The sequence below is a fragment of the Corvus cornix genome, chromosome 7 (assembly GCF_000738735.6).
Source record: "Corvus cornix cornix isolate S_Up_H32 chromosome 7, ASM73873v5, whole genome shotgun sequence".
Taxonomy (NCBI): Eukaryota; Metazoa; Chordata; class Aves; order Passeriformes; family Corvidae; genus Corvus; species Corvus cornix.
Genome location: NC_046337.1, coordinates 36652885 through 36678362, shown reverse-complemented (window position 1 = coordinate 36678362; position 25478 = coordinate 36652885). Strand labels below are relative to the sequence as shown.

The 25478-nt window shown below is 45.0% G+C and overlaps 1 protein-coding gene across 2 annotated transcripts in view; it reads left to right on the top strand.

Moving 5' to 3' along the window:
• The window catches only part of ABCA12 (ATP binding cassette subfamily A member 12), a 104078-nt gene that overhangs the window by 50039 nt on the left and 28561 nt on the right, over positions 1–25478 (top strand). For both annotated transcript variants that reach the window (XM_039554693.1, XM_019290951.3), the window contains exons 10-30: positions 128–4276; positions 4894–5009; positions 5641–5747; positions 7190–7443; positions 7557–7669; positions 8108–8232; positions 9039–9212; positions 10112–10276; positions 11331–11532; positions 12119–12258; positions 12820–12939; positions 14073–14163; positions 15500–15679; positions 16585–16891; positions 18901–19015; positions 20335–20664; positions 21542–21611; positions 21712–21846; positions 22527–22682; positions 23420–23597; positions 25111–25329. In XM_039554693.1, coding sequence (XP_039410627.1) covers positions 128–4276; positions 4894–5009; positions 5641–5747; positions 7190–7443; positions 7557–7669; positions 8108–8232; positions 9039–9212; positions 10112–10276; positions 11331–11532; positions 12119–12258; positions 12820–12939; positions 14073–14163; positions 15500–15679; positions 16585–16891; positions 18901–19015; positions 20335–20664; positions 21542–21611; positions 21712–21846; positions 22527–22682; positions 23420–23597; positions 25111–25329 — 7446 coding nt within the window. The remainder of the gene's footprint in view (positions 1–127; positions 4277–4893; positions 5010–5640; positions 5748–7189; positions 7444–7556; positions 7670–8107; positions 8233–9038; positions 9213–10111; positions 10277–11330; positions 11533–12118; positions 12259–12819; positions 12940–14072; positions 14164–15499; positions 15680–16584; positions 16892–18900; positions 19016–20334; positions 20665–21541; positions 21612–21711; positions 21847–22526; positions 22683–23419; positions 23598–25110; positions 25330–25478) is intronic.

The following is a 25478-nucleotide window of genomic DNA, read 5'->3' as shown; positions in this document are numbered from 1 at the left end:
TGAGACATTAGCTAAAGGGATATTACTAACAGTGTAATTCAAATCTACGATCTTTGCTCTAAATCACCTTACATTTCCACTTGCATTGATTTCATATTCACTAAAACACTTTTTTGTTCCCCTCCAGAAAAATAAGGTCACCAGAGATTGGTGGAAAGCACTCCAAGAGGTCCATTAATTCAGATGATTTAGAAGCCATACAAAAGCATCTACATCGTTTAAAAGGCTTTGAGGAAAAAATGAATAGAAGTGAATTAAAAAGCTTAAATCTATTCAGAAATTTGAAGAATGAAACATTACAGAAATTGTATGCATTTCTTGAACTGGGAATGAATCCACATCATTATTATAAATTAAAGGAACCATATAATAAGGAAATAATTGATGAAATCTATAACTTCACATCACTGCAATTACAGAGTGACTTTAATGGGACTTCCATTTTCAATACAATGACCCAGTGGAAAGAAATTCAGAGGGCTTTAAAATTAGCTACAATGCTTTGGAATCCAGCTCTGCTAAATAATTCTAATTTTAGTACACTGCAAACTAAGGATGCTCTCAAAATGTTGCTTTCCACAAGCATGCCATCACTTCTGGAAGGTCTCAGAGACCGTTTGGGTGGAATGCGAGAAATCCCATCTGTGTTTTCTGATGATCTGCTTGAGCCTGAGTCCTACAGAAACTTCCCAGAGCAGCTCCTAGCTCTCCAGAAGATGTTTTTTAGAATGACAGGCACAAATGTAGGTTATCAGTACCTCCTGCTGCCTGTGTTTGAGCTGATGAGGGCTGTAGAGAAGTCCATGGGTGAGGCCTGGTGGGATGAGTTGAACGTCTACTGGCGCATTGGGGAGAAACTGAGATCCATGAAGTGGAATAACACAGCCATCATTGCCTATGGGCAGTTTTTGGAGGTGTTAAACAGCCATTTGCAAAAGCTGAGCAACAATTCAAGTGCTGTCCTCAGTGAAGAATTGGATCAGCTGTCAGAATTTATAACAGCCGTGTTTAAAGAGTTTGGGGAAAGCTCTGGAGTAGCCAATATCTCACAAGTCACTCAAGCTGTCCAAAAGACGTTGGACGTATTAAAAGACCTACAGCTGCGTTATAATGTCAGCAAATTAAAATCTATAGAACTTTTCTTTAATTTTGACAACAAAACCTTCGAGAGCTTGTCTGAACTTCTGAGAACAGGAATGAAAATCCTTCATTCTACAAGTGCCAGTGAAGGTACCAGTGAAGACATAATTAACCCTATCTATAATTTAACTAATTTTCTACTGCAGGAGTTCAGCCAGTTTCCCTCACAGCACAATACCTCACTACAGGCAAAAATTTGGGAGTTCCTGCATTTAGCCTTGGGTCCTTTCCTTGAGAACAGCAGCAATGGCTTTAGGACACTCCAGAATTGCTCCTTTGAGGATGTGCTCCACGTAGCCCTTGAGGTGCTGTTTGAAAATGCCACTCTAAGGGAGTCCTCAGCCAGGAGCCCCTGCAAGCCCCTCTTGGATTCCTTGGGTGTGGAGGGTGGGACAGGGAACAATGACACCTTTGCCAGGGTGTTCCAGCTGGCCATAACCAACCTGGAACTGTCCCCAGAGTTTGCTGCTGCCTACAGGAACAGCAGGGAGCGCTTTTTCAAGGAGCTGTCGTGCCTCACCCGAGCTCTGCATTTTTCTCTGAGTTTCCTTTCCAAGTTAAACCTTGTCTCCGAGCTGGGAAACTCCTGGCTCCAGGAGAAGGCAAGAGCTCTGAGTGCAGCCACGGAGGGGCTGGTGCAGGGTGATGCTTCGTGTCCCATCCCAGCCCAGGATGTGGGTGATGTGCTCCCATCCCAGCTTTTGAAGGTGCTCCTTCCTGCCCTGCTGAATGACACAGTGCTGAGCTCCCTGAATGTCTCTGACAGCTCAGCAGACTGGGATGGGCTGCCTGTGTTTTCCCATCTGTCACCATCTGCTTCCATGAGGAACAGCAGTCTATACGAGCTGCTGCAAATGGGCAGAGCTGCCTCCAGCCAGCCCGAGTGGGAACACTTCTCCCGGCTGTGGCACGCCACTGGCAGCCTGCTGACCTCCAAATGGAGCCTAACAGAAGTGGCTGAATATGTGGAACTCCTGCACATTATGAAGAAAGCTCTAATCCTTGTGGACTTCGGGGTAGCTCCTGGAAAAGCACTGGTGCATCAGATCTTTCATAATTCTACTGAAGCAATTAAATCCTCAGATCTGAGTGATTTGTATAGTTCATTAAAACTCTTTTTCAGTTCAACTTCTGCCACAGACAGCACACTGGACTTGGAAAGAATATTTCAAGAAATACTTCCTCTGTATGAAGGGGGTGGTGAAGGATTGTTCTACTCTAATCCCTATGGAAAAGAAAATCAAGATATTCTAACTATGGCTGCAGTGATTTGGAACAAGATAATTTTAAACAGGACTCATTTTAGTACAGAGAATGCATGGGAGGTTATCAAAATGATTGCACTCGATGCAATCTCACTTGAAGACATTGAAAATTATCTCAGCACAAATGAAGAAGTGTCATCATTATTTTCTGACTTCCTGTTGACCCCTGGAACTTCTGAAAATGTTGCAGAACACCTCTTGTCCCTTGAGCAGCTTCTTGGTGTGATGGCAAAGGTGAATACCAGTGATCATTATCTGCTGATCTCTTCTTTGTCTAAGCTAATGCAGAAACTCCAGAGTGGCCCTCCTGGAAGGCAGGAAAATGAACTTGGTGCTTTCTGGCGTATTGCTGAAGGTCTCCAGTCCTTGAACTGGAATAGTACAGACAGTCTCACTGCCCAGTCACTTCTAGACATGCTACAAAATCTGCTAAATACCATGGAAAATGACTCCAGTCTTCCTTTCAGTAAGGAACTGAAGCAGATGCTAAACATTGCATCCTCCATCTTTGAGCTGTATGATGATGAAGACTCCAGGGGAACCAACATTTCCATGTACTTGCAGGCCATGCAAAGGGGTATCTTAACTTTGAAAGGTTTGCAGAAAAGGTATAACATCAGTGAGCTTGAAACTATCAGCCTGGTACTTGATTCTTACAGTAACCGTACCCAGAGACTCATGGAAATGTGGAGAGCAGGAATGAAAGTTCTTCATGACACCAATTTAAACAAAACACTTGAGGAAAAAATGGATGTTGTCTATAATTTCTCTCATTTCCTGCTGCAGGAGTTCAGCCAGTTTCCCTCACAGCACAATACCTCACTACAGGCAAAAATTTGGGAGTTCCTGCATTTAGCCTTGGGTCCTTTCCTTGAGAACAGCAGCAATGGCTTTAGGACACTCCAGAATTGCTCCTTTGAGGATGTGCTCCACGTAGCCCTTGAGGTGCTGTTTGAAAATGCCACTCTGAGGGAGTCCTCAGCCAGGAGCCCCTGCAAGCCCCTCTTGGATTCCTTGGGTGTGGAGGGTGGGACAGGGAGCAATGACACCTTTGCCAGGGTGTTCCAGCTGGCCATAACCAACCTGGAACTGTCCCCAGAGTTTGCTGCTGCCTACAAGAACAGCAGGGAGCGCTTTTTCAAGGAGCTGTTGTGCCTCACCCGAGCTCTGCATTTTTCTCTGAGTTTCCTTTCCAAGTTAAACCTTGTCTCCGAGCTGGGAAACTCCTGGCTCCAGGAGAAGGCAAGAGCTCTGAGTGCAGCCACGGAGGGGCTGGTGCAGGGTGATGCTTCGTGCCCCATCCCAGCCCAGGATGTGGGTGATGTGCTCCCATCCCAGCTTTTGAAGGTGCTCCTTCCTGCCCTGCTGAATGACACAGTGCTGAGCTCCCTGAATGTCTCTGACAGCTCAGCAGACTGGAATAACCTGTCCGTGCTCTCCAGTGTGGCACAGGATGAGCTCCACAACCTGCTGCAGAGACTCCACAGCACCTTCAACCTCGCTAAAGGGAGTTACTACACAAGTGTCTGGGATGTGTTTGACAGCTTCCTCAGCACCAAAAGGAATCCAGCCAAAGGAGCTTCCCTTGCAAGGCTGTTGGAAGCAGCGGCAAGCGACTCTGCCAGCAATCTGTCAGCTCTAGAAATCACAGAAGCCACCCTCTACATTCTCAAGGGCCTGAACATCTCTGGCCTGCTAAACGAATTCAATATAAGTTCCAGCTCAGCTTTTCTCTCCAACACAACCAGTTTTGACAGTGTGATTGATATCGTTGCTCATCACTTCATTGTCGTGGCAGAAACCCTTTACAACAAGACCCTGCCTTGGACTCAGAGTGACCACACTCTGTCCCCAACCAGCTTGATCACACGGTGAGTTTGGGTTTTGGGTAGTGCAATTCCATGAATGGATTGTGACCACTGCTCTTATTCTGGCATGAGAAGTATGGAATTCTCTTCCAGGGGAACAACCTAAGCCTGCAATCACCATAATTTAGGACACGAGGTATAATATGGGTTAAATTGAAGAAGAGGAAACTTCTCCTTGAGCTGAACATACAGCTAAAAGTCAGACTTTCAAAATATTTTGTGTGTTGGCACATACCAATTCACAGCAGATCAGAGTCCTGAAGGAGTCTTACCACCAGTGGTAGGCTCTTTGGAAACCCTTCTTTTGTGGGATGACTCTCTAATTTTTGGTCCTTGGTCTCTCCTAGGTGTGCCTTTCCATCTATATAATGCATCCATCACATAGATGTGAACCTTTCAAGTGTGTTTTCTTATTTTGAGAGCGAATGACAGCTTTGGGAAATAACAGCAAAAAGACCTGATGGTATAAAACTGGGAGGGTACCCACTTAGGAGAGGTGGCTTTCATCTGGAATTCTTATTTACTCTGCCAAGGAACAGCATCCACAGCTGACATGTTGCTCACTAATATACCTTGTTTTTGAAAGAGAAGCTGATTTAAATTCCTATCTTCTTTTTCAGATTTCTGTTTTTAGAATTTGAAAACACCATCTTGCAGGTGACAGCGAATAACAGCTATAACCCTTACCTGATGTGTTTAATAAATGCCACAGAAGCTGGAGACGGGGAATTGACAGGTGATCATGATTTCATTAATGCTGAGAGGCCTCAGCTGGAACGTGTCCTGCCTGTTTTTTGTCTAATGGTGTGAAGGAATGGTGCTACGTGGCTTTGTCTGCTGGCAATTAACTGGAGCTGTGAGACCTGGGGAAGCCAGACTCGGGTTTTGTTTGAGTTATGTCACACTGCGATTTTAAGTTTCCATCCCAGTCTCTCCAGAAGGCACATCTCCTCCTCTCTGTGTGATGACAGGTTGCTGACACTCAGACAAAGCAATCTTACAAATAGAAACCTCTTTCCCTTCACAGCTTTATGTAGCTGTGAGATGACAGCAGTTATTCCTGAGAGTTAACATGGTATTTCACATAGATATTCATCATTTGTGCTTATTGTAACACCTGAGAGGTTTTACCTGTTACCAGGATGGGGTGGATTTCACTAGGAGCAGAGCACCTACTTGAACTGGATTCATTACAGTCCGGATTACAACCTAGGCTGTGATCTGTGATTTCAGAGGTCCTCAGCCATGGGAGTTTGGTGGAAAGTAGCAATGATCAGTTGGCCTCAGAATAAAAGTGCTGATATTCCCATCTGTGAAGTTTCTGGCATTTTTGTCTGGAATAACTATTGTTTTTTTCCCCTGCACAGAAAACATCACACTGCTTTTGAAGCAAACTCATCTGAAAAAGAACTCTTTTATGCAAAATAATACCTCTGAGGAACATTCATCCATACCAGAGCTCCTGAAGCTAAAAGTGAGTCTGCTTAAAATGCTGACTTGAAGGACATCCCGCAGTGATACATGAATGTGCAATGGAAAAAAGTTTTCTTAAAAGAACAGCTGATAAAAACTAGGACTGAAACTCTGTGTTCTGCCTGCTGCCTGTATTTGAAGGTCACCTGTAAACTGGGTTGAGGAACTTGTTCTTTTATCTGTCCCTACTGAGTGTGCACCCGTTTTTTGGAGGAGGTAGAGGTGTTCCTGTCCTCCTGTGTGCTGGATAGGATGGCTCTGTTTTCCACCAGCCATCCCAGAAGGATGAGCACTGCAGAGATGGCCAGTAGCAGCATATTCCTCAGTGCACCAGTAGTTTTGAAGTTCAGTACATTGAGACTTGCTGAAGCACCTTGCAGAGCTGAGATCATTCTGGGATGCCTCAGCTTCACTTGAGGAGGAGGTAGGGAGGAGTTCTCGAAGGCACAGATAGGGATTAGATGCCTCTGCCCTGCTGAAAATCCACGGAATTGTGAATTCCTGATTGGCAGTTGGAAGCATGACTAACTGGGTTACTGCTGTGCCTAAGGAGCTCTACCAACACCAGCAGGGCTGGAGTCAAGTCCCCACATGCTCCCCTAGCCCCAGATGTCTCACAACACCAGAATGGCTTCTGAGATTAAGCACCAGTATTGATTCCCTGAGTTCCCTCCCCGGCTTTGGGTTTGGCAATGCCTTGTTTGAATAAAATGCTTCTTAGCCCATGCATTCATGACTGCACTAATAGCATGCATATACTTTAGACTATTGCTCCATATGAGAAATAGCATTTAAAAGTCCTTTTAGAAAAATACAGCAGTATGCAATGTTGTTGCTGTGTAATATATCTGTAACAATAATATGACGAGCCTCAGTGTGACAGGTACTTAGAGGCATAAACCTGAAAATAATTCTTCCCATAAGAGCCTGATAATGTAAATAATGATGTCAGACAAGAGGGAAGCCCACGGTAGCAAAGGACTATAATTTTACATGGGTTGGCAGATGAGGAAGCTCTGAGTTCTGGCCAAGTCTCTTTCCTGTGCTGCAGTAGATGACCAGGTGGTATTTGAAAGGCTAAACTTGTTGTGCAAGGTAGATTTATTTGGTCTCTGGGAAGATTAATGAGTAAACAGGCAAGTCCAATGGAGTATTGCTGTCTGTGTGTGTTGGGCAGGGGAAATGATATGTTAAGGATTCCAAGGTTTTTAGATCCACCCAGGTCTGCCAGAAGGTCACATAATGATTGTTACAAGCTGTTCTTTTGGAGACCTTTTGAATGAACTAAATATATATATATATATATTTTAAAATCTTAGTCCTAAGGAGAAACAGAAAGGGACAGTTAGACTCTTCAAAGCTTGCCTTTTGTAATTCCGTCATCTAACCTCAAACCCTGGTGTTTGTGCATTTGTCTTCCTTTTTTCAAAATGTCCTTTGAAGATCTCTCGCCTCCGGGGTCTGACAGCACTTCTGTGTGACTACAAGAGCTTCAAGTCAATCCAGCACCTCTGCCACCTCCCTGAGGTTCCCTTTGGGGAGCTGTGCGAGCGAGGCCAGTCTCAGGAGCAGCTCCTCCGTGCTGCTGAGCTGAGCAGCCAACTTGTGACCAACGTACTGAATCACAGGAGGATCTCCCAGGAGCTCCAAAATGTACTCATTGGGGATGCCACAGGCATCCAGGCACAGCTGAAGTGGTGAGGCTCTCCCTCTGTTAGAGTTAGACTCTTTTGGTGTTCTGGTTATGAAATGACTCTTGCTTTCTCTTTATATTCTCAGTTTTGTTTGTTGTTCTATTTTTCCAATTCAGGCTTCAAGAAAATGTACCAGAAATTGCTTTCTTTCAAGAGATTCCTCAGTATATGGCTACTTTGAATTCCATGTTGAACATCACTGAGAGTTTAACAGACTCAAGCAAGCAAGGTACTCTTCTCTATTTTCTTTATGATGTCGGTAAACATCACCACTGGTACCACACTTTCTGCTGGCAATCCCAAGAATTGCCTAGCTGCCAGGAAGAAGTGATATTAATGGAATAACCATACACCATGACCTTGGGATCCTTTATCTGGGGTGCTTCTAGAGCCTGTTCAAGACCACCCTTTGTTTTCTTCACAAAGAAAGCACCAAGTCTTTCAATCTGAGCAAATTTTGCTATCCTGAGACGTGATAGCCCACAAGCCAGACTGTAAAACCTAGGAAATAGTGACTGTATGTTCCAAGTTTTTGTTGGAATTTTTCTTATCAGCGGTGAGGTACCACACTTCCATACTTCACATAAAGTCTTCTCTGTGTGCTTGAGATCTGCTGTGTGTCTGGAGAAAGCCATTACATCAATTGCTCTTTGACTGTTTGTTACAGAAAAGTTAAGAGATGTGTTTAAAAATGTGGACCAGCTCAAAGAGGACCTCAAAAACACAACAGGAATGTCCACAGCCAGCATTGATGCTCTTCTGGAAGCATCTTTCCCAGAAAACAGCAGTCAGGTAAGTTTGCTGTTATCCTGTTGGGATATCTTGTTGCTTTCTACTGCTCAGACCATTAAAGCCAGTGTTTGTTAGTGAATGCAGCTGAGCAGATCACTGGGTGTGTGACAGCACAGATGACCCCACAGGGAGAGACAGCAGAGCATGTTATGGATTGGAATAACCACCAGGAATGCAGCAGGAGCATCACTGATGTCAGCCCAGCCACTGGAGACCAGGAGCCATATGGTCCCTTTGGCTGCTACTGGCAGCTGGTCGGCAGCCAGGCACTGCCTGGAGAGGGATCTGGAGCAGGGCATGGCTCTCTGGGACACACTGATGGGGGCTGAGCAGGGTCTTCAGTCAGATCCTGGTCACTGAGAAGTTGTCCCAGTCCAGGAGGAAAAGTACATTTGTAAGCACAACTTGTGAGAGCACTCAGGGTCCAGAATCATCTCCCAGAATGAGAGATGAGCTTCCCTTTCTCAGCCTCCTGCTCCTGTGAGCAGAGCTCCAGGTGCTTTCCCCCTCCTAGCCATCTTGTCTGGACTGGGCCCCAAAGAGCATACTCTTTTCCAAACTTCACATGCATCGGTCAATGAGAAATTGAAGCCATAAAAGCTTTTACTACTGTGCAAGCTGGGTAGTAAAACATAGTCCTTAGGATTTGTCCCTGGGAGTGGGAGTAATGGGCAGGCATTTTCTGGTTCTTGGGTGGTTGAAATATGGCGGTGTGGAAGGAGCAACAGCAAGGCAAGATTGATCCACACGTGGTGGAGCGTGCAGTGCACCCCTAACAAATCTCTCTTCCCTTGGTGCACGCCCAGCTCATCTCTCAGGTGCTGCAGCTGGAGTCCTGCAGCGCCCGTCCCGCTGACCTGCAGCTGCGAGCGGTGGCGTGGGAGCTGTGCAGCCTCCCTCTGCCAGAGAGGACTCGCAGCACCTACATCCTTGGGGTCACCCTGTTGAGACACTTGGACATCTACAATTTCTTGTACAAGGTTAGTGCTGGATTTTTAGAGTGGCTTCTACATTCTTTGCTGCACGCAGTGGCTGAAAGGTCATAAAATATCATTGCAGTGGCCAGAAGCTACACTGATTTACACAAGCCAAAGATCAGGCTTTGCTCATGCAGCAATTTTTACTGCATATCCATGCTGTGACAGTGTGGATATAAATGAGAATCCCAGCTGGTGTTAAGCAGCAAACCTCATTTAAAGGCACTGGGCCTACTCTAAATGCCTCCCTATCTGCTAGTATCCTTTATGTGCTGTCACAACCTCTTGAACACTCCCAGCTGACCCAAAAATAAGGTACTGAGCTAAATTTTTTGATTGCTTGAAAAGGGAAGCCCTGGAAAAAGTCCTGTAAAATACCATTTCCCTATCTATCTGGAAATACAAAGTTATTAAATGATTCAAATTTCCCCCCCCCCCCAACTACAGAAACAGCATCTAAGAAAACATCCATAGAGATGTGAATACTGAGCACGTATTTAAAAATACAGGAGTGACCCTGGGCAAAAAAAGTTGTTAAATGACAATGCCAGTGAATTTGGGCTCAGGTCAAAAGTCACTCATGGTGTTTGACACCTGTGCTGTGTGAAATGAGAGACTTGATCATATCCCAGCCAGTATCTGACACACATTTCCCAGCTGTAGGTGTTTGGAAACACACTGTTAAATTATGTAATGTTCAGGGGTGTGGCTTGCAAAAGTGCTTGGGGATTTAGGAATACAAATCCCATTCATTTCCCATGGGACACCCACTCTGTAAAGCCTCCTAACTGTTCTGAAAATCCCACAGTGCTCATGTTTGAGTTAACACAATATGGGAGTGTACATGCCTGTGCACGCAGATTCCTGCTCATCATAATTGATTTCCTTCCTGACTCTTGCAGATGTTTTTCCCCAAGGAACTTCAGAAACCCATGGACAAGATGTTAGGCCTTCTGACAAAAATGAAATCTTTCAGACACCAGGTTGAATCTGGTGCTGATCCATTACTACAAGCTATTCATTCCCTGAAAAAGCTCCGGCAGTCCAGGAAAATGCCACTGACTAAGGTATGTGTAGTCTACGTGTGCTTTTGAGGCAAAATACCACTGGAATGGTTTCCACAGTAATTTCCTACCCTAGAAGCCACAGGTGCGTTAAACCATAGATTCTGTTTCAAAGCAACAGTATTGTGAGAAGAATCTCTGTCAAACTTATCCCTGGAAGTGTTCAAGGCCAGGCTGGATGGGGCTTCTGGAAGGTGTCCCTGCCCATGGCAGGGGGTTGGAATGAGATGAGCTTTGAGGTCCTTTCCAACACAAACCATTCTGTGATTCTGTGTTGCCTTCCTGGGTGGGTTTTGATTTGGAGCAGTGGGACCATCATATGCTCGTGAGTGGGGAACACGTGCTGTGGGAGGGACACTTGGAGCAAGAATCCTCCTCTTGAAGGAGGGAGGACTTCCAGAAAAATACTGGAAGGATCAGCTGGTGAAAACAACTGGAGAATTGCCCATTAAAGGCAGACCCACCAAAGTCAGCAGCAAAAACTTGCTTTAGCTTTAGTGTGCATTAGATCACACCCAAAGCCTCGAGAGTGCCCGAAACATTCAGTACAAACCCATTACTGCTGTGACAGCTGCAGTAACTCCAGGGTGCACTGCCTTCATCCAGCATGGTGTCTAATCCATCTCTGATCCACAGTCGAGGAGAGCACAGATGACAGGAGTTGTTCCTGGTCATCATTCTGCCTGCACATTGCAGAGCCACGTGCAGCCACAGACTGGATGGGGACAGTGATGTGCACATCCATGTGACAAATCCTGTGTTGTAACCCAGGTGTGTGAATGTCACCAGGCACATCTTATAGGGAATTTCTCTGCACGGATTGTAGGCACTTCCACTTTGGCTCTCGTACCTGGAAATAAATGTGCCACCTCTGTCATAGCAGAGATTAACCAAAAAATGCATGATTTCCATGGAAACTTCCTATTTTTATAGAGGCTAACTTCTCATAAGAAAGCAGTATAAAAATGTTCAGTCCTTGCCTTCTCATTCTGTTATTTCTCTCAGAGTGGGGTGCTTTCAGCGTGCAGGATTTGTTTGTGTTTTGTCTTTTCTGCAGGCATTGTTTAAACCAAACAACTTCCAGATAACACATGGCACATTTAAATCCATGTCAAAAGTCCTCTGCAACCAGGAGATCACACCCCTGTTTTTTGAGTCTTTGCTTCCAGACTTTGGAGAGCCCATAAGCAACAGTTCTAATGCAGAGGATGCCTATGTCCAAAAGCTGATGAGGAAATACGGGATTCCTCAGGATTCCAGTAAGTCTGGCTTCTCCCTAGGGCACAAACATTTCAGAGCCGAACTCTGCTATTTCCAGACAGATCTAGTGCTGAGCTATTCCCCGTATGTCTCTGAGGGCTGTAAGTGCTCATTATTTATGGTAGCTGAAGATCTGCACTGACCTAATTATGGTGGTTTATTTCCATAAATGTTCAAAGTGAAACTGCCTGTGCAACAGAGCAGTGCTTGGCACTGCCCTGGCTCCCATTGGTTGATGATCTGGTCCTAGGGCTCGACAGGTCACTGCTTTTTCTTGATGTGTAGTTTTTCTGACTCTACTGACATTATTAGCTCCCCTGAGTTCACAAAACTCCGTTTAACCTTCAAGCAGATAATGTTGGCTCGAACAGCGAGCCTCTTGTTGTCTTGAGTTCAGCAACAGGAGATCTTGGGGGTGGATTGCTTTTGTCAAGATGCATTAGATCAGTCAGTGAAGAGGGCCCTGAAGTCATTCACTGGACACAGCAACAAACTGGGCAGATGGGAGAAAAAACACACTGGTAGCTTTCTTGTGTCTGGTCTGTTTGCTCTCCATGCAATTTGTTTGCTTTTCTCCCCTTGCAGCCCCGTTTTGCTTATCCTTTTACCTGGACCTGGTCAAGACCCCGACCGGAGCTTTGATTTGGTCTTTTTTAAAACCAATGGTGCTTGGGAAGATCCTTTTTACACCAGACACCCCAGAAACTCGAGCAATCATGGGAAAGGTATGGCTCTGTTCCAGGACATCAAGATACGCCCACTCCAAATGGTTGTAATTTATCTAGCACAGGCTTGTTTCTCTGGGAAGCAGAGGGCTGCTTTCTCACTGTTTGGAGTATTAATCAAATTATCTTTTTCTACTTGCCTTGCTGGCTATATGAGTCATCTTTTGTCTTTGATTGAATCTTCCCTCCAGAAGCTGCTGTTGGTCTAATATTTCTAGGACAGTTGTTTAGGGCCTTCAGTTTATGAAGCTTCACCCCCATATTTTCAGCCAGTAGGAGAGATGTGTCTCCCAGGACAAGTGCTGTAACCAGTGCTTGTTCACAAGCAGGCCAGTGGTAGAAGGAAAGCTGATACTCAAGACATGCTCTAAATATCATATTTTTAAGTACTTGCATAAATTCAGTGTGTTAAGGGGCATTTTGCCAAACAGTGAGAGGATGCTAGGAAAAATCCTAAGGAAAACAAATTTGGTCTCAGCTGTTTTATTAATTTATTTATTGGTTAAAATCTGTAAGGTAATGAATAAATGAATCCTTATATGTTGTGGGCTTCTTTTGTAGTCGAATGCAACCCTGGAGCAGATGGCTGATTTAGCCCTGAAGTCCCAGGAGTGGCTGGACCAGTCTCCTGTCATCATGAATTCACTGACTAAGTTAAACCAGACAGTTCCAGTGATCAAGGTATGACTTCCTACCTTCCCTCTCTCTCTTGCCAGAAGGGAAGTGGGAGGATGGATTTGTTCACTGAAGTAAACTGGGGTTCCGGGGACATCTTAGGTCAGCTGGGGCGACCCTTCTCAGGATGTCCTGGACTTCACAGTTTCTGTGCCTGCCTGTTCCCATAACAGAAATGCTCCTGACTCACCTCTCCCTGCGAATTCTCTTTCTCAAATGAACTGTTTGTAACATGCTCCCTGACCCTGGCCGTGCTGGGGCCTGCTGGAGGGCTAAGATGAGCAAGGAATGCTCTTCAGTTTGTAAATTAACTTTCTGCTTGATGGAGTGATCCAGCCAGCCAAGACCAGGCAAGAAATGACTTTTTCAGAAAATGAAACAGTATCTATAATAAGCATGTAGTTCTGGGTGCACACATAAGAGCTAGGAGATGTTTTGTACCTCAGTGAATGTAAATAAAATTTCTTTTTCCCCCTCCTAAGGAGCCTAGCCTTGCTTGGATAGAGAAAGCAGTAGACTGTAATGTTCCACACACTTGTTTCCCATTCTTTCCAGTAAAAATTGTCTCCTTTTCTTACAAAAACGAGATCCCTGAAACCCAAAAGCATTTGCAGGTAATTTTAGGGGCTGGAATTCATTCTAATTTCCATGGCACCAAGAGAAAATCTAGAGCGGAATATGCAAAAGTGAAATTAAATATTCTCTGCTGATTGCACTCATTGGTGGAATAATAAAATATTCAGCCAAACAAAAACCTGTGCTGATCTCCAAGTTAAGTTTTGGTTGCCTACCCATTGTGCACTGGCTGTGTTCAGGGGACTGAAAACAGACACAAGGGAAATTTACTTCTAGAATAACTAAAACTATCCATAATTTTCTTGATGGGACTCTAGTGCCTGGTGGAGGCTCAGTAGGCATCCTTTCTTGACTCAAAGAAGCACTAACTTGGACTCAGAGAGCTCTCTGTGTCTCTCATTGCTGGCATTTCCCCATCCTGATACAGACTGAAGGGAATAGGAAGGGGTCTGTACAGATGCTCAGTGAAGGCAGCTGCTCTGTTGTGTTTTAGAACTCACAGTGAGTGAGCTCAGGAGACTTCTGGTCAAACTGATGCTTTTTCTTTCTCTGCTTGTTGATAGAATGCCCTGCAGAACCCCTTTGTGCAGGTTTTTATCAAGCTGATGGTGGATCTGGATGCAGCTGAGCTCCTGAGTCAGATAAATGAACTGGGTAAGTGTGTCTGTATGTGCTGCCCTCTTCTTTATGTCTGGGACCTCCAGAGTCACCCAGCTGCAGCCATCCCCTAGTTCTGCTCTTCCCTGGCCCACGTTGGAGGCTCCAGGGCAACGCAATCCCAGCTGTGATCCAGAGAGCTTCCATGGAAAAGACTCTTAGAGAGCAAAGGGCTGGTGTGAAGAGCTGTTTCTCCTGGGTGTTGAGGGATAGAGGGATGGGAGGCTCTGCCGCGGTCTGTGGCCACTGGAGGACACTGTTTAGCCGTAATTACGACTTCAAATGAGCTACCTGGGATTCTGCTGGGAAATGTGGAGAGCCCCCTTGCATCGCAGCAAGGTTCAGATGAAAAGTTCTCCAGAGCAGAAAAGCCAGGGATCAGATAAAGATACCCAGGCTGATGGAGCCAGAGGCATCAATGCAGGAGATGCTCTGCTGCAGTTCTCTGTTCTCTGGTTGGCTTGCAAGGCCCTTCAAGGTGACATTTGCTGCTGTGCACTGTGAGAATCAGCAGCTAACAGTGGTGGTGGGTACATCCCTGTGAGTGCACAGCGTGGGGATCACAGTCCCTTCCTGCCTGGCCTTGCTGTCCCTACCTGCTTTTGCCATGAGTGGCCAGGCATGTCACCATAAATCTGGACTGTGCCAGCGAAGCCCAGCAGCAGCCAAGAGCGATTATGGTCTGTTGCAGTCATTTACATCCAGTTGGTGATGACCCCTGTGTTATTCATGAGCAGCAGCTCCTGCCTTAACTCCCCATAAAGCCACGGTGCCTGCAGCAGCTGTTCCATATTAGTTACCTTGCATTATGCAGCCACCTTTGAAAGCTGCCAGCAAACAGCAGCATCTTTATTAACTGCAGTATCAGGTTCAGTCCACACATCAGCACAGCACACACAGCTCCACCTTGATGTGCTTGGATAAAACACGTCCTCCCCTGAGACACGACAGCTCAGCAGGCGCGTTGATTACATCCTAAACCAGAGGGTGTGGAAGGAATGGTGAGCACTGTGTGTGAGCCTAAAACCTCAGCAGGTGAGTGGGGACTTCTGATTTGGGACGGCTGTCACATCCCATTGCTGGCATCCTCCCAAAGGCAAACTCATGAGCATATTACAGGTGATTAACATAAAAACTGGGTCAACACCATGCCTTCATTGCACTGCTGAGTGCAGAAATGTATTTCACACTTCATGTTTAGTATGATGGCTTTTGGTTTGTTTTCTTTCCTCCTTTGCGGTGCCATCGTTAGTGTAAAGGAGTGGAAGGTTGGGGTGGATTTTTTGCTGGGTGTAGTGATGCTGGTGGGTCTGTTTGTGGGGTTTTGCCCTAGATGATATCCGGCTGGAGTTGCAGAACAATGCCGACGTTGTCGATCAGCTGAGCACTTTGGCCGCCCTGGCTGTGAATGTGTCCTCCTGCGTCTCCTTTAACCGCATTCAGGCAGTGCAGGACTTGGACGAAATGGAAGCGGTGGCTAAGGAGCTCTTCCTGAAGAACGAGCTGTTTGCAAGTATGTGAGAGTCTCAAATCCCCCTGTCAATTAAATTTAGCCTGATAGGGTGTGGGAATGCAGCAGAAAATATTTGGCTTTTCACCGGTGAGTGTTGTGGTCACAGCACCCACCACACAGCAGTTGATTTGGAGCCAGGGTGTGTGGGACCTGCACAGTGAGATCTCCTTTTTATAACTCCTCTTCCCTTACACCTCCACTGTCTGTGGTCAGCTGGTGATTTCTCTTGCTCAAGTCTCAGTTTGAATAAAATCCCACTGCCCCAAGGTGATCTTTGTGCAGCCACTTTCTTTAAGGCTCCCACGGGAAAAGCTGCTTTAATCAAGAAAGGTATCACAGAGTCATTCAGGTTGGAAAAGACCTTTAAGATCCTCAAGTCCAAATATGAGACAATTCAATTTATTAGAAGGTCATAAAGCACTTGAGATATTTCAGCCAAGCACTGTAATGTTACACTGGGTCTTCTCAGTCACACTTTTCACATTTGTGGGATTGGATTGTGGGATCAGACTGCAGAGAGGGGTGGAGGGAGCAGGGAATAGGAACCTACATTTGTATCATTAATATATCTTAATATTTAAAGAAGGACCTCAATTAGGATTTACTCACAAGTCCTGTGACCTGTTTGGTTTTATACTTCATCATTGAAGGGTCAATAGAAACTTCTGCTTCTCTTGGAGCTTCAAACCCTGGTAATATTTGTCCTTTCCCATAGAGACAGTTTCCTTCCCTGTTTGTCCTCCATTCTATCATGTCTTTTATATATAGAATAATCAGGAAAAATGTTCTGGATAGAAAAATGTCTGTGAAGAAGCCTTGTAAAAATGAGGAGTTCCCACGTATCTGTGTGTGCTGCTCCCACGCTGTTGACTCCAAAGGAAAGCCTTTTACCTTTCTTTTCCCAGGTATCATTTTCAAGCTGCCTTCAAGCCCTGGACACTCAGTTCATGGGGGCCTGTCCCTCCCTCCTGTGCTCAACTACACCATCCGAATGAGCAGCAGGATAACCCAAACCACCAACAGGATCCGGGAGCGCATCTGGACCGTGGGCCCGCACAATTCCACCTCCCAGAGCCAGATCTACAGCCGGGCCTTTATTTACATCCAGGACAGCATTGAGAGGGCCATTATTGAACTGCAGACTGGCAAGAAACCAGAGGAAATAGCTGTTCAGGTCCAGGCCATGCCTTACCCCTGCTACAACAAGGATATGTAAGTTTGGGTGGCTTTTGTCTTCATGCTTTGTGTCAGCTCATCTTGTCTGACTGGTGGAGTTCACCAGCTGTGCTGGTTTCCTTAATACCATGCTCACACAGCATAAAAATAATTTAATTCTGTTTGATCAGAGTTTTTTCCCAAGGGAAAAGAGGGAATTTTTTACTCTAAGATGGCCTGTTTAGTTTGCCTGATCTTTTGTTTTCGGTGCTCTGTTGATACCTGGATTGTGATGGTAACTGTAGGTTTTATAGCAGGTAGAACTCCCTGTCCCTGTTCTACTACACATGGAGGGATTGAGGGTTGGCAGGACTTGGGTTAAGTACGAGTCCTGGCTTGTTCTGCAGGTGTTCACATGCAGACAATGCAGCAGAACTTAGAAAATGGATTTATTGGGGAAAAAAAGGGTCCCTAGGTTTATGAGCTTTATGGTGGCCAAACTGAGTGGAAAACACACAGGAAGGGATTTCAGTGTCCATCAGGGAGCACTGGAGGATGTTCTGCAAGAAGTATTGGTAGGTGTGGGGGTCACTCTGCCCTGACTGAGGGTCTCCGTTGGAGCAAAAGGACAGGCTGGACCTAGGAGCTTTTTCTACCCAAAAACCTCCATGCCAACTGCATGAGCCAAAAGATTATTTGAGAGCTGTAAGATATCAACTTAGGAGCCATAGTGGACCTGTTAATCTCCTGTGTCAGCTGTCATTTAAGAGAGCTGGGGACCTATAACCTCTCCTCGGGGCAGCAGCATGTGAGGTGCCTGCCAGGACACAGGCAGGAAGCATCCAAACCCAGTTCTGCAGCAAATTCCTGGATTATTGCTGAGAGAGAGTTTTGTACAGTGATTAACTGGCTGCTGGAGGCACTTACTCCAGTGCTGTCTGCTCTTTTTTGTTCTTGGGCTGCTGGGAGAACCACTTGCTTTTGGGTTTCCCTCCCCACCCTGGATTCAGAGGGACACGTTTGCTCAATTATTAAAATACCTCAAGGCTTTGGATTTGTATCCAGCAGAAGTCATCACAAAATGCCTGCTTATTGGTTGTTATTGCACAGTTATCACCCTGTAGAGAAAAAAAGGGAATATATATATATATATATATATATACCCACGCCAGCGCACAAAAAGTGTTGGGATATGCTGAATTTTTAGGAGCCTGAAAGACCTTTTCCTGATTCTTTAAAAATAAGGCTTCATTTGCATGGAAGCATTTCCAGAAGCACTGGTTTATAGGAAGTTTTCAGCTTTACAGGTAAAAAAAAATAATTAAAAACAAATACAATGTTAATTTCTCACTGTTATTGTTAAATATTACTGTTACATTAAAGATTTTGCAGGAATAACACTGATTATGGGTTTTAAGCCAGGCTTAGAAATTAAGAAGGAAAGCACAAGCCCTGCAGATGCAATGAAGGGAATCTCCTGCTATAAAAACTTGTTTTCCATGGCAAAAGGAGAAATTTATTGTTGGCCATTGTTATTTTTTTTTTCTTCACACATTTGGCACTGGAAGAAGGTTTTAATTAAAGTGAGGAGCCAAGAAATGTGACCTGGATGTGCAGTACCTGTCCTGTGGGATGGTAGGACAGACAATCCGTAGGAAAGCACCCATATCCAGACTCCAACACCAGGAATTATGGCCTGACAACGAAATTGGGCCATTCTATCTGTGAACAGAACTGGGAATTATGGCTGGTTGCTGTGATGTTTCCAAATGGAATGCAGCCCATCACAGAGCCAGGAGATGCCACTGCCAGTGGTGCTGCTGAGCAAGGAAATCCCTCTGCAACTTGAAAAAAGATTCTGAGCAGTCAGGAGTTTGATGAGTAGAAAATCCAACGCAATGGCAAAGGAGCCTTTTTTTTGTAATTATTAATTTTACTCCACATTTTGAAATATAAGCATGTCTTTTCTTGTGCCAGAGTATTGTTCTGAAAAATATATTCTTGTATAAAGCCTTAATCCCCAGAACATTTTGTATTCAGCTAAAGCCTGCTTTTGCCTTTTACAGGTTCTTAACCAGCGTGACATACTCTCTTCCATTTGCTCTGATGGCTGCCTGGGTGCTGTTTATAGCTGATTTTGTTAAAACACTTGTTCAGGAGAAAGATCTGAGGCTTTATGAGGTATGGGGAAACTTCCTGGGGCGTGCAGAATTATAAACAGATTTTCCTTATTAGTGGCTAGTGTGTCTGATGTTCAATATTAAATGGAGCAAAACAAGCATTAAGGAAAATATTCCAGATACCTTTTGTTTGACCTGCAGTGTGTGAATTCTGACATTGTAGCCAAGCTCAAAGCCATGGAAATGCAGGGTGTTTGCCCTTCAAGTGGAGGGAATATTGCTTTGCAGTGCTGAACACAGGAAACATGGGCACCTCACAAAATTACAGGGTTTCTGAAGATTTAAAGCTCTCTAAAAATTGACTTTGAGTCATACCTACTGGGGACAAAGACATGAAAAGTGACTTATTTCCCATCCTTGAAGTTATTATACTTAATATTTCAGAAGGTGCTACATATTACATCAGCTCCTCTGAAATGAAGTTCTTCATTCAGGTTGCCTGTTGGAAAAGAAATGACATTGAGACATTGGGAATTTATTAAATTAACTCCGGTTTTCAGTGTGATCACTGTCAACAGACATGAACAGCAAAGAACTTTTGTCAAACTAAGCTTCAGCAAGCAACAAGAGCTTTGAGCAGATTTGTTTTTTATCCAACACCATGGAAACAAATACTGATTCATCAGAAATGTTTCCAAGAAAGGACACTCTGACCTGTGATGAGGTGGAAAATGAGTGAACCCCAGTGAGTGTTCACTGGCAGCCCCTTACTCTAATTTAGGCAACCATTTTCACTGTCTCCAAGGACCAGAGCATCAGTAATCTTTTTAGCTGTGTAATAATCCACAAGAAGACACCAGCACCTGTAATTTTTCTGGGTTTACCAATACAAATTTACAGTTTTATGCATGTATGGGGAATTAATCATCAGCTAATATAAATTAATATTTCTTCCTTGTAACCACAGTAATTTAGCTATTATTTGTTATCTTGGGCTTGTGTGAGAAAGGTCTGGTTTCAAAGAAATTTGAGAGCTTTTGAGCTTAAGCCACTGGATCAATTATCATTATTTAAAGAAATAAGCAAAATGCTTTAGAAAAGTTACCAATTTAAGGCCAGAAGCTGCTTTGCAGCTTGTGGGCTGTGACACTTGATCCTTGCAGGTCCTGTCTGTGCTGTTCTTTTCCAACAGACTGCTTTGCAAACCTTGGGCATTCCTGAAATGGGAGTGTGTGGTTTGTCCCTGGATAGAATGAGCATGGTCTGGTTGCAGGCCCTGTCCAGAAGCTGGAAAAAGAAATCATTCAATAGCAGCAGAAAGAGCTCTTCATTTCTCTCAAATGCCACCTGTGATTGTTTTCCTCCCCTTCCTCTCTGCAGTACATGAAGATGATGGGTGTCAACGCCAGCAGCCATTTCATCGCCTGGTTCATCGAGTGTGCCATCTTCCTGCTGATTACTGTCACCTTCCTCATTGTTGTTCTAAAAGTGGGGGAGATCCTTCCCAAAACAGACACAGCGCTCCTGTTCCTGTACCTGATGGACTACAGCCTGTCCATCATAGCCATGAGCTACTTCATCAGCGTTTTCTTCAACAACACCAACATTGCGGCCTTGGTGGGCAGCCTCGTGTACATCCTCACCTTCTTCCCCTTCATCGTGCTGCTCGTCATCGAGAACCACTTGAGCTTCTCTGTCAAGAGCCTCCTGGTGAGTTCTGTTTCTCCATATTTCCAGGCATTGTGTGGAGGCAGGGACTTCAGTACACTCCAGCTCTTACTGCATCTCCTGTCCTAAATATACGGGCATTTGGCACCTTTCTGAATTCCATCAGTGGATGTTGACAGGCATGGTGGGAGAGTTGGCCAGGGCCTGTTTGAGGGACACCTGGAATTAGCTGTGTCCTGTGACTGAAGGCACTACCTGTGGAATTTGAGTGAGTTCCCACCTGCCAGCTGAATCACAGTAGTTTGAGCTATGTACTTTCCCCTTTGGAATTGCAAAGGAAAATGGGAAAATTCACCCACTGTGAAAAAACAGCCTGTCTCAGTAAGGGTTTTGGTAGCAGGGCTGGGTCTGCTTATTGCTGCCTCAGATCATCCTTTGGCTTCCTGCATCTCAAATTCCTACACATGGGAATAGATGTAAAGCCTTGTTTCTTACCAAGGGGCAGAGTAGGTAGGTGTTAGGTTCCAGAAGCCAGACTTGTTTTCTTTGAGTCACCAAATTCAGGAAATGACATCTGTGAATGCAAATGCTAAAATAATTAACCACATGGCTCCATGAGGTAATTCTCAAGCACTGTTGTATTTCAAAAGCCTGAAATAAAGCCCTGTATGAGGGAGGAAGATGCGTCCTGGGTGTGGAAGCAAAAGAAAGTCAAGCTCTAAGGAGACATTTCAGCCTCTCACCAGGTAGCATTTCCCATCACAGGCCTGGTCCAGTGCTCCTTGACTGCTGGGAAAAAAGCCAAACCAGACACTTATTTTTCTGGCTATTGGAATAAGCCAGTGATTGGTTGACTGACCCGACTTCTCTTTGAGACTAATTCATATGTTCCTTGTTTTCAATTTTGTTTATTCCCCAGAGTTTGTTGTCTCCAACTGCCTTCAGTTATGCAAGTCAGTACATTGCTCGCTACGAGGCACAGGGCATAGGTGAGTTTATTGCAGACAAAGCCAGGCTTTGAGCTCTCCTGGGGTGCCATTTCACTGGCTGAGATGGATTCTGATTGTATTTCTCAATTCCTCTCTTCAGGTCTGCAGTGGGACAACATGTACAAGTCCCCAATGATTGGAGACAACACTTCCTTTGGCTGGATGTGCTGGCTCATTCTGATAGACTCCTTCATTTACTTCATCCTGGGGTGGTACATAAGGAATGTTTTCCCAGGTAAGGATGCAAAGCATTGAGGGTGATGTTGTAGCATCTTTTTTGGAGAACAATGAACGCAGAGCTGGCTGATTCAGTGGCTCAGGCAGTGAGACAGTGCACACACTCTGTCCCAGACCAAAGGGAGCATGACTTTGTGGGTGTCTGAGCCTATTAATGGTACTGAGAGAGAGCAGTGCAAGGGAGAATTAGGGTTCCTCAGCCTATCACAAGGGTAGGTAGATCTCCTGAAGAAGCTGAAGCCAAGGACACAGGAGGGTGTGATTGCAGTCTGGTGGGCGAGTGAGAGCGGAGCATGTTAGCCTGCATTTGTCAGCTGAGTGATTTTGAGCTGTGTTACTTACATCATTTGGTTTCAAAAAGTAATTCCTGCCTTGGGCAAGAGCCAGTACATTTGTCTTTTGCTTTTCTTCCCCACCTAATGAAGCAGTCCACGGGCATACAGAAATCTACCCAGTGGAAAATGTAAAGTTCTTCTGCCCTCCAGCTATGGAGTTACTCGGAATAACAAACTAGTGAGTGCTTCCTATTGTGCCAATCAGAAAACTCCCTACCAAGTCCTGGTAGTACATAAGCATATCAAGAGATCTCTGCAAAGTTAATTTTTGCTATTCTGAGTGCACCCCAGCAGTGACACTTCCTGAGGAACAGATACCTGAACGAGACTCCTGTTCCTGCAGGTAGATACGGCATGGCTGCTCCCTGGTACTTCCCACTGCTTCCATCTTACTGGATCGAATACAACAGCTACCTGCCCTTCTGGGATGAGAAACAGAGAGGCCTGCTCTTCTCCAAGCTGATGTTAAGGAAAGAAGTCACCCTCCCCAATAAGATATGTATGTGGATACTAGATGGGGTAGCAATAATAACTTATATTTTGGGTAAACAAAGCCAAATTTGTAAAGGGGCACCATACACAGAAAACACCATTGATCCTTACTTTGAAGCACAGGAAAAATGGAAAACTGGTATTCACATGAATGGAGATTTGGCTCTTTAAATTATATTTATTCTTCCTATTTGTTGTGGAGAGTCAGAACTGATTTTCACATGCATATTCGTGTGTGTTGTAGTTGGGCAGCTACCTTCCATGCCTGTCTCTGTGTGTAGAAATACTTTTGTTTGGGCAAGCAGATACAGGTTTCCACTTGACAAAGGGCACGTGTGCTTCTTTGCTTATCTCTTTAAATGTTTAGCCAGTAAAATATTGAGATCACACACAAAAGCTTGCTGGTTCCACCTAACTGAAAATAACTCAGTAGTTTTGCTGCACGTCCTCTAATTTTCTGTGCTTGTTTAGTATAAATAAAGGTAGGTGCTCTGAAACACCTAAATATGAGACCTTTTCAGAAGTGATTGATGCCTGTTGTCAGGAGTTATTAGAAGCTGCAGAAGTAAAAAGGAGAAATCCCAGAGAGCTCAAAATGATACAGATCCGGTGACATGTTCTCAACATTCCTAGCTGAAAGGCACCTGCCTTTGCTGCATTTTGGTTTTCTCTGGGATGAGATAAGTAGCACAACACCTGCTGCACTGCAGGAACTGTCCCTGACCCTTCTCTTTGGTGTCAAAGGTGCCCCCCACCCTCACGTGGAACCGGAGCCTACTGACCTCACCTTGGGAGTCTCCCTCCACGGCATAACAAAGGTTTATGGATCCAAAGCTGCAGTGGACAACCTCAGCCTCAACTTTTATGAAGGGAATATCACTTCCCTGCTGGGACACAATGGAGCTGGGAAAACTACAACCATGTGTGTATCCTTTAAAGCAGCTCTTTTTTATTGTGTGGGGTGTGATTGGGTGAGCAAGAGGGCAAGTGGGGCTGTGCAGCAGTGGGAGACTGAGGAAGGTGCTTCACTAGGCCAAATCCCTCATGTAAGTTTCATCTTGTTCAGGGGTGACTTCGGGAATTCTTTCATCTGTTAGAATTCTTTAGGCTCTAGAAAGTCCTTTTCTCCTTAGGAACATGCTTTTTAATCTGGTGAGATACCTGGGATACACAGCACAGCAACTGTTCAGGTGTTTTGTTCCATGGCCTGGGGTTAGGATGTTCTGGAAGCTGTGGGGAGCTCGTGCACACACCAAAGCTGAAGTGATACTCACAAGAAAACTTAATAAAGATAGACTTCAGCTGTACAGACTCATGTGTTGGCTGGGCTGGAGTGGCAGGGGATTAATGCATTGGCCTTTCAGCCTTGCTGTTTATAAATTATTATTTGACTTGTTAGATAACAGCACTAACACAGACCTGTAGAACTTGATTTCTCCACTGATATATATGTGCATATCTCTGAGAGCAACATTAAGCTGATAAATAGAAGCCTCAGAAGAGCCAAAACCAGTAAGACAGATGTGTGCTTCACCTCAGCTTATTATCAATTCACCTCATATTCTGTTTGCAAAGTGTAGCAAAGGTGGTATGCAGAAAAGTACAAAACCTTCTTGAAACTTAACACAGGCTTCAAATCCTGAGTAAGGTCACAAGTTACTGCTTTTTAATGATGGTTAAAAGTCCCAGGAGAGAGAAAAACTCGGTGAAGGTGGAGGGCGGTCTGAGATGCATCTTTTCCCTTGAGTCCCTGCAGAACAGCACCAAAAATGAGCTGTAATGTGCAAGTCATTATTCTGAGCAGAGGGAGTTTGACTCAGCTCTTGCTTGGTGGGTGATTATTTCCTTGAACTAGATGAAAGTGCTGCCCACTGTGAGGTGTCTCATCCAGAAGTCCTCTCCCATTTCTCATGAATAATGGCAGTGAAACCAGGTTTCCATGCTCTGCTGTGGTTAGTCAGATGAAGAGGTGGTTTTCAGTCTCAGCTGTGGTTACAATATGAGGCTGTCTGGGTGCTGCAGGCAAACCTCAAAGAATAAAGAGTAACTGCAGTATACGAATTCCCAGTAATTAAGCTGGAAGTCAAGGGCATTCCTGAGTATTGACGTGTGGGATATGCAGTGGTCTGACCTAGGGAGAGGGAGGCTGAAGAAGATAAAAGTACAGGTGAGGAGTAGCCAGGGTGAGCTTGGAGCTTGCTCTTGCAATCCCACAGAGGGGTACAAGGATGTCCATGGATGTTAATTGGCCTCTGCTCTGCCAGAGCACGGCTGGGCAGCAGGACACACAGTGGCCAGTGGTGTCTGGCTGGAAGGAGTGGGAGGGTGACACAAGGAAACCTTGGAAGTGGTGACAGCTACAGGGCCACATGAAAAAAACTACCCATGGCTTTCTCCTTTTTCTAACTTCCCCTTTGTGTTTATTTTTCCTTCAGATCCATTTTGACTGGGTTGTTCCCTACATCGTCAGGCACGATCTTTGTGTATGGCAAAGACATCAGGACTGACCAGGAGGTGATCAGGAAGAACATGGGGGTGTGCATGCAGCACAACGTGCTCTTCAACTACCTCACCACCAAGGAGCACCTGCTGCTCTATGGCTACATCAAAGTCCCTCACTGCAGCAAACACGAGCTCTACGAAGAAGTGAAGAGGTATAAAAACAGCAGCATGGGAGAAGGGAGAGAGGGCTGTCAAAATTGTTGTCTGGTGGTGCCAGTGCCCCTGCAAAGCTCAAAATCATGGATTGGAGGACTTATTGCAGCTCCAGCTTAGGGTTCAAATGGTGCCTTGCTCTGACTAG